The 9,245-nt window shown below is 40.5% G+C and overlaps 1 protein-coding gene across 1 annotated transcript; it reads left to right on the top strand.

Annotated features, from left to right (window-relative positions):
* Window positions 1-251: 251 nt before the first annotated feature.
* stc1 (stanniocalcin 1) lies at window positions 252-3,877 on the top strand (the record flags this gene model as incomplete). The annotated part of the gene is made up of 4 exons (XM_080499296.1): window positions 252-432; window positions 2,130-2,272; window positions 2,379-2,590; window positions 3,069-3,877. 4 exons carry the CDS (start codon window positions 252-254, stop codon window positions 3,367-3,369), a joined length of 837 nt encoding a protein of 278 aa, XP_080355422.1. The 3' UTR covers window positions 3,370-3,877.
* Window positions 3,878-9,245: the final 5,368 nt, after the last annotated feature.

The following is a 9,245-nucleotide window of genomic DNA, read 5'->3' as shown; positions in this document are numbered from 1 at the left end:
GAGCTCGTAACGTGCAGCGCTCCCATATAAACCCGTGCAGACTTGACATCGCTGCTATCTGTCATGCAAGTCAAAAGGATAGTGAAGAGTCCAGTGTAGAGAAATTGCTGGCAAAACCTACTTGTAATATCCAACATCCTACATTGATCCTATCCTTTTTTTTCTTTTTTTTTTTCTTTTCTTTTTTTTTTTTTTTTGCACTGCAGAATCTTTTTTTTTTTTTTTTTTTTTTTTTGTGGAGCGTCACTCTTATGATTTACTCACAAAGCGGGAGGCGTCCCTTTACATTTAGTTGTCTGATCTGTGTTGGGAGGACGATGCCTTTGAGGACCGGACTTTTCCTCCTGATGGTGCTGAATGCATCTGCATATGAACTGGATCAGAACGAGTCCTATTCGCCCAGGAGAACACGCTTTTCTGCCAATAGCCCTTGTAAGTAACACGCTGCTTTTTATACACACTGTTTATGCAATGCACACCCTTACCTATTTATGTGGGGATTTTTTTCCCTCTTCTTCTTCTTCTGTATCATAAAGGTATGGCCTGTGCAGCCTTTATCTGTGTAAAATGAGCGCGTGGATTCGCGGAGGAGGCTGCGGGATTAACGCGGTGCTTTTTGCCGGTGTCCTGCCGGCAACAGATGAGCATGGAGCTTGCAGCTGACACCTGAGAGTGCAGGCTGTGTCATGCTGTCAGTAGCTTTGGCTGCAGCATTGTCATGGACTTGGAGCAATTATCCAGTGCAAATAATAATAATAATAATAATAATAATAATATTTCATGAGGAGCTTCACTGTGCAGGCTTGAAGTCAGAAAAAGAAGTAGGTTACACCAGTGTGCATTTATTTCTCAGCATGAAACAGGGTGATAGAAAAAAAAAAAAGATAAACTGCTTGTCACTGGGGCTGTGCCTTTTTTTTTTTTTTTTTTTTGATAAATGCATGCAATCATATCAGTGTAGATTTCTGATGAATTCATGGCAATTTTCTATGTCATACTCATCAAGACATTACACTGTATAGCATTAATCAGCATGGATTCTGTCAAATGTGGACTTTTCCTCTTTAACACAAAGGTACAGCTCAGTGATGAAAGCCAGTGGGCGACAGGGATGCTCATTCCTTTCTGCAGGAATTGCTTCATCATCATAAGATAAGCAGCTCGGTCTCTGTATTTTGAGAGCAATCTCTGGTCCCTGATGGCAGCTAGACTATCTGACTGTGCAGGTCAACATGGGGCCCCAGATTCAAACGCTGCCAAGTAGGCTTATTAGGCTCCTATGTGACATTTCCTAATGGTTATTATAAAAGATTTGAGTCAGGCTGCTTGCCACTTCACTGGATTTGCAGATGAGCAATAAAGAAGGCCAACTATCTGGACACTATGATTTACAGATCATATTTGATGGAAGATTTTCAAGGAAGACACATAGACTGGTCAGTTTTTGACATATGGATTGAAAGCCTGAATGCTGTTGTGTGTGGGGCTTTTTTCAGTGATTTTACTAAGATGGAGATTGGGGTTGCTGGTGGGTTAATCATCATATTACGTATTGCAGTCACGTGACACTCCTGAAATGAGCATTTTTCTGAATGCACACTTATCTGAGTGTAGATTGTATCATTTCTGGACATTTCACAAGACTGTTTAATCAATAGTTGAAAATATGGTGTTTTGTTGAACACGACAGAGATAAAGTGCACAGAGACTGGTGCCGGTACAGTATGGCTTGTGTGTGCACAAAGGATACATGTGTATGCGTTTCTGCAGGCATGCCAACAATTTTCAGGAAACTCTTTGGTATTTGTGGTGCTGCTCATCCAAGTGCTGCTGAAAAGAACCAAACAGTGGAATATAAGCCCCTGCCAAGAGAAAAGTGCAGTAGTGCCAAACAGTGTCTGAGACTCTTAGACTTGTAAGGTGTCCAATCTCCGGTCAAGTCACTGTTTGCCCTGAGTGACTGTACGTCTTTTGTGAATCACCAAAGTATGAAAATTCTCTTTTGTCCGCTGCATTTTTTCGCTGAGGCCCTGGCAACCCCTGTGTTAATGAGCTCAGAGAGTGTGCAGTGATTCCCAGTGAACCCAGTGTTGGCTTCCCTGCTGACGGTTGATTCTCTGTGCCCACAGCAGATGTGGCACGCTGTCTCAACAGTGCCCTCCAAGTTGGCTGCGGAGCCTTCGCCTGCCTGGAAAACTCAACTTGTGACACAGATGGCATGCATGACATCTGCAAGTCCTTCCTATACAGTGCTGCTAAATTTGACACTCAGGTACACGCACTTCATTCTTCCTCCTTTGCACAATGCACGTGAGCCATTAAGGGCCGTAGTGGATGGAACTGTGAGGGCCTCAATCGCACCGTTGTTTGTTTCACAGGGTAAAGCATTTGTGAAGGAGAGCCTTAAGTGCATTGCCAATGGCATCACCTCCAAGGCATTCCCCACCATCCGCCGCTGCTCCACCTTCCAAAGAATGATATCTGAAGTTCAGGAGGAGTGTTACAGCAAGCTGGATATCTGCACTGTGGCCCGATCTAATCCAGATGCCATTGGGGAAGTGGCACAGCTACCAAGCCACTTTCCAAATAGGTAAGCACTTCCATGACCAGATGTACAGTGTGATCCATCCTAGACCAAGCTGATTAAAGCTAAAATATCATTAATACATGCCGGTTTGACTGACTCGTCTCCCAGAATACACCTGCATTGTATTGCATGTTGTATAGTACTTTGAGCAGTTTCATACACATCCACATTCGATGACAAAAGCATCAAACTGGTACATCAAGCCAGGATTTTTTCATTTCTTTTGTTACTTGAAAATATGAAGGATTATAGCTGCGGTGTGGATATAAAGGAAGAGAAAGCTGGAGCCCACGGCTTTGTGGAAACTAAACCTGAACTGGTCACTCCCTTAGGGGATGGTATCACAGCATAAAGCACGAGTACAATAGAACAAAAATACCACACGATTCCTCAGCTCCACATCTTCATGCTCTTTTTTTTTCATTTTCAATTCCAACTCGCCAACTCAACAAATTGATAATCAGGTGCTTTGTTGCCCCAGGTTTTACGGGAAGCTGCTACAGAGCCTGATGGACTGCGATGAGGACACGGTGGATCGTGTCAGGACCAGTATGGTGTCGCGGCTGGGCCCAGAGATGACCATGCTTATTCAGCTGCTGCAGAATAAGCCCTGCCCCTCCACTGCTGCGGCTGCAGCTGCCGCCGTCCCAACTGGAGTGGAGAGCCGTGGGAGCTGGCGCTGGTCCATGGGTCCCCATATGTACAAGATCCAGCCTAATCTGCGAAACAGAGACTCCGCCAGTCATTTTGGGAAAAAGCGCTCTGCTAGTGACAGCTCCTAACTTTCGCTCAGATTTAGAAAAAAAGAAAAAAAAATGAAAAGAAAAGAAAAACTCCACACTCTCTTGAAAACATCATGAAAGCTCCTCTATTCCCTGGGGGTGGTCAAATTCTTCCTCTGCTAGACTGGAAGTTGCAGAAATGTGCACCTCTAGGGAATGCCGGAACGCCCATAGAGTCGATATCAGTTTGATTGTTGTTAAATCCTATATCCTACACTTTAGGCTTGAGAGAACTCCCTCTTCCATCGACTGTTTTCAAATGTGTCCGCTCAAAGTTAGTGTTGAACGTGTGGCTGTTGCATTTGCGGCACAGTCCTGTTCACTCTTCTTTACATCCTCCAGCAGAGATAAATCCTTAAGAAGTCTTTTGATGCCAAGCAAAAAGAAAAGAAAAAAAAAAAACAGCCATAGTGGTTCATGCCTCTAGAGCACAAGCCAGTACATTAAAATAGAAAAAAAAAACATGATTCCATAGTTCAGACATGTGTTCATGGATATAAAATCTGTAGTTGGATATATTATTGGTGCATTTTTAGGAATGGGAAATTATTGGTAGATAATATATCTAATATTTCAGCAGTGAAATGTTGAGCATGAGATGTGGAAATGAGTTTCATAGCAATTTTATGACACTAACATAAACACTTAAATGTACTGTATACTGAGTTAACAGGGACAGCCATAGCTCGCCGTCGAAATGAGAGTGCTCATTATGGAGTGAGGTCTGTAGAGGTTTCATGACAACCTTTGAGAGGTTACCTTAAACTGACCAAAAAACTTCAAACTGCCCTGAATGCTATTCATGAAATACCAAAATTGTGTATAGCTATAGCACTTATATATATTTTTTTTTCTTTTTTTCTGATGGCATATGTAGCCATTGTCATGTGTTTGAAATCATTTTCCTGCACATAAGGTCATGGCCAAGTCTATCAGAAAAAAAAAAGGTCCTTTTTTTGCATATCTTGTATCCAGACACTTGCAATGCATAAGACTGTTGAGCTCTACAGTATATGTGGGACCATGTTTAGTGGGATCTGTATCCATGTTCTTAACCGAGTGTGAAGCAGTCGTGTATGTGCAGTAGCTGATTAGCGCATTCGCCAATGAGAGTGAGAGCAGCCATCTTCTTGAACTGATGATCATCATTCTCTGAGGTGAATCATGTCACATACACACTGGCTTCCAGTGTCAAGATGGAGAATGACTATTTAAAAAAAAAAAAAGCCTTGTTGGAATGATATTTATTTTCCTACTATATTATTTAATGTTTTTTATTTTTATTTTAATGCATTATTGTAGTTTTAATCCATTCACAGACTGAAAAAGCAGTTCTGTCATGGCTCCTATTTAAACATGAGCTCTATGCCAAAAAAAAAAAAAAAGTGAGCTGACACTGGTGACTGAATGGGACCCATGTCATGACTCTGTGCTGGCCATAGGGGAACAAAGTTGGTCATTCAGGTTCGGTGATTTATTTTATGGGTGTTACAAGGGACCACAACAAAACTAGGTTTTGACACCATTTCTGGTTGTAAAAGGAAAAAGAAAGAACAAGCTTGTTTCTGCAGCTGCCATATGCACACGCTCAGAGCCGGAGGTTCGTGCACAATATTCAAGAGTGACCAGGTCATATTCAGAGTGACGCAAACACCAGCATCAAGTGCTGCGTCAGAGGACAACCCTGTGATGGTTGATGGTTCTTCTCGCACAATAGAGCAGGAAATGTGACTGACATCTGAGAACCTTATCACTGGAGGTTAGAAACTTATTTATAGCTTAAGGTTAAGGATCACATACACTTGGTTTGCTCTCGACAAAGACCTATTTGGCATTTAAAGACGGCTATGCCAATTCGTTTCTAATATCACATAACATACAAACTCTCCATACAAAGTGAAAGTGTTGGTTACTTTGTTTTCGCTAATCAGACTATGTGTTTATTGAGACCGAATCTCAGGCTTTAGACTATAAATAGATATAACATGCATCCCTTGGTTTACATGATCACATATCACAGGTGACTGAGCTACCGTGAAATATGCTCACCATTCTTCAGGTGAAACTCGAGATTTTATATCCCCAAGACATTGATAAGAACAGAACGAGATGGGGATCCACCCACGAAACTGCCTCGTAAAGACTAATGAGTGAAAACAGGAAGTGAATTGAGTTTAGTCCTCCTTTGAGATGTTTCTGCACATTGATATGGCTATTTGTATTTATTCCAAAACTACAATAAGACACACATTAATGTAACAATACCATCAGTACATTTTACCCATTAAAGTCGTCATCTGTTTAATGGCCTTTAGAGATCTAGACAATCAGTCAGCGGATGCAGACATGTCTCACATCATGATTAGAAGAGCTAAAAGAAGCGAGCAGGTAATCATCCGCGAGTTCTCGACAACATTTTACCATCAAATCAGAACCGAACTACAAGAATCAAAACTAACAAATTGCAGAACAAGTAGTGAATAGAAGTAATTTAGAACAGAGCTGTGGTTGCTGAGCATAGTCTTCATGCTGGTGTTTGCTTTTATCTGTATCTTGCAGATAGTGGTTTGGCACCATGAGGGTATCAGATCTAATCACTGGCTTGAGTTCGTCCGCAGTGAATTAAGGAAAAATATATGTGCACAGTGAAAATGCAATATAGAGGTTAACTTTTGATCAGGGCTGGGTTCACTTCAGTTCAGTATTGATTTATATTTCGGTAATTACTTCGACTTAGCACATTTTTGTCACCGTTTGAATTGTTAAGGAAAAAAAAAAAACGACTGTAAGAAATTATTACATTTCTGTTTTGGTTTTTTTTCTTTTTCACACTGACTTCATATTGAAAATTGAACCCAGCCTTTCTTTGAAAAAGTATGTCTCTATATCGTTCTGGATTAATGAGGTTGAAGCACAGACCAGAAGAAGAGATGTTTTATTTTTCAGTGTCAACTTATTAGCTATGTTAAGATTTCCAAACTATGCAATAATCACACACAAAGGATTCACAGCAACATGGAAATTGACCTTTACTTCATTCAGTGCCAGGCGATGCTGTGTGAATAAAGCAGCAGCGCGTGTGCTCTCATACTGCACTCACAGTGTGAAGGCATTGCTCCTCTATAATGCTTTCTGTTCCTGTGGTTTTTTTTGTAAACTCTTCTGTTCTGTGAATATGATCCTTTATTTGCGTGCGTACACACTTGTGTGTGCATGGCGGGACAGCTGTTTTGAAGGAATCACTTGGGAAGTTAAGAGATATAGTCACACTGTAGTATATCCTTGCTTATATTTTATGTTCATTATGCACTTTGCATCTTAACCACTATAAAGGGCATTGAAACATTCAGTACATTTGCAAATGAGGCATGTTTTATTTAGAGTGGAGATGACTTTGTTTTTGTTTGTCTTGTTTTTTTTTATTATTATTTTTGTTTTGTTTTATGGGGGTTTTTTTGCATCCTGAAGGGTCAGGGCTTCTTCATGTACTATTGATACATATGTCTGTATCTTAGTTGTTCATGGGTAAATCCAAAACCCAACAGCTGCTGCTAAACTGTTACTACCCTGTATGATGCTGTCTGGACGCTCCTCTCCTGAGGCCGCTCTGATCTGTCGCTACACAATGAGCTCAGCATCAGTCCACATCCACACATCTTTATGTCTATCCATGTCTTCATATTTATTTTCTATGACATCCCTTGTATCAAACATATTTGGCAAGGGCAAATTGACTGTTTCCTCACCAGGTAAAATGTAATGGTAATTTCAGAGAATGTACCTGTATACTGAATGTTTGTTTTAACTAGGAAATGCCCAAGTTAGACAACCGATGAAGGCTATTGGGACAAACACAAGTGAGACAAGCAAAAGGCTTTTGATTTCTTTCAGTGTCAGATTTCAAGGATAGGGCGCTCAAGGTGGTACTGGAGTATATTGTTAAATTGAATCCATGGTGAGTTTTGTGAAACTGTTCCCGTCTATCCCAGAGACTAAAATCTCCCTCACTTCTGGCACTTCATGGTACTCTGTCCTCTCAAGACTTGAAATAGATTGATATATGTTGTTGTGCTTAAACAAAATCAAAAAGCTTCAGTGACTAGTAAAGTTTATTTTGTATTCATATATAAGTGACAGTTATTTTACTATCAGAGTCAAAAAGTTATTGCAGACTTTATGAGAATACTGAAGTCCCTGATACAGATGCTATGTCACGCATGATTGACCCTTGTGAATCACTTGCACTTTAAAATATACCCATACACATATATGCCCATACTGTGTATATGTTTGGGTTTTTTCTTCTGTACTGAAAAGTCATGAAAGATACAAATGCATCAATTGTGTGTCTTTTGCTGATCGGAAATAAAATATTTATCATATCTGGCATATGGTATGAAATATGTTGCTTTGCTCTTGTCTCACTCATTTGGATTCATCGTAGTTTGCTTTGGTATTCGTGAAAATCCACCAATATAAAACACTCCAGACCTACATTTTCCCCTGATCGCTTCTAGGGCAGGCCTCTCTGGAGGATTTCAGGGAGGACACTGCAGCAAGAAGAATCTGAGGGTCAGGGACATGCCTTTTCCCAGGATTATTTATCCCTTTTTACTGAGGAGGGGAAAAAAATAGGACTTTAAAAAGAATCAGCCATGTAAAATTATTAAAGCATACATTTTTAGTACTGAATATGATCCACACTTGATGGAGCCAAACTCACAATATAAGCTTTAGTATAGAACTATAAGTGGAACAGTTATGAAAAAGAAAAAATCCCACGAGCTTGAGAGGAGTTGTTCTTTTTTCTTATCGATCCTAACAATTAGTACTAATACTATCTCATCATGTGAAAAACAGGAAAACTGACATTCAACCAAAAATGACTGTGATGGAGGGATGAGGTTGGAGATGCATGGGGGGGCTCATTCATCGCTTTAGAACACTAGACATTTGGGGAAAAAAATAAAAAATTCTAACTTGCAGTAGTATAATCAGTCAATCTACAATAAGGCTTTCAAATACAGTGATTGAATGAAGACTGATGAAGAGAAGGTTTTCATCGTCATATCTCCACCAAAGTAAGCTTTGGTGGAGATATATTTAATGTAAAAAAAAAAATACATTTGGAAAACACGTACAGCTGCACGTATAACCCAAAACATATGAACAAATAGAGTCACATGTTTAAAAAACAACCTGTTATTTTCTGGTGTGTCTACATGCTATGAAATAAGCGAAAACGTACATGAGACGTAGATTGAATAGACTCTATTCAATCTGGCAACAAAGTTTACAAAAGAAATGTGTCACCCATGGCACCTGAATAATATGTAAACCATTTGCCTTTTTGTTGATTCAAATGACTTGATTTCCCATTTACTTTCATTATTGTTTGGTTCTAGCGGCATCACATAGCTCATGAGGTTCCATGCAAGTGATCTGACCTTGCAGACACGTCGTTTCAATTCAATTCTTCAAATTGGGTCATTAATTGATTCCAACATAAGAGGTTTTCCCTTCCATTTTCTATACAGCTTCATCAGTTCAGGCTCATGGGGTGCTGGAGCTGATCCCAGCTGACTGAGGGGCGAAGACAGCGCACATCCGACGGGTCACCCCCTAAAACGCCATGATGGCAAACACACAGTGACCGACAGCGAGATGGTGCCTCTGTGAATGTGACTGTGTATCGCACTGTTTTTGGTCTGTGGGGATAAAACTCATGCATGAACAGTCCACGGGGAGAACATGCAATCCCATATAGAAAGGACCAGAGACCCGACTCGGACTCCAGCCATTCTGAGGCACCACATCAACGAACGGCCCAGGGGAATTCTAATGCAACCGTTAGACCAGAACGTTGTTGTGGTTCA

The sequence above is a fragment of the Blennius ocellaris genome (genome assembly GCF_963422515.1).
Source record: "Blennius ocellaris genome assembly, chromosome: 7".
NCBI classification, from domain to species: domain Eukaryota; kingdom Metazoa; phylum Chordata; class Actinopteri; order Blenniiformes; family Blenniidae; genus Blennius; species Blennius ocellaris.
The sequence above is the reverse complement of the archived record's forward strand: the minus strand, read 5'-3'. Positions and strand labels throughout refer to the sequence as shown.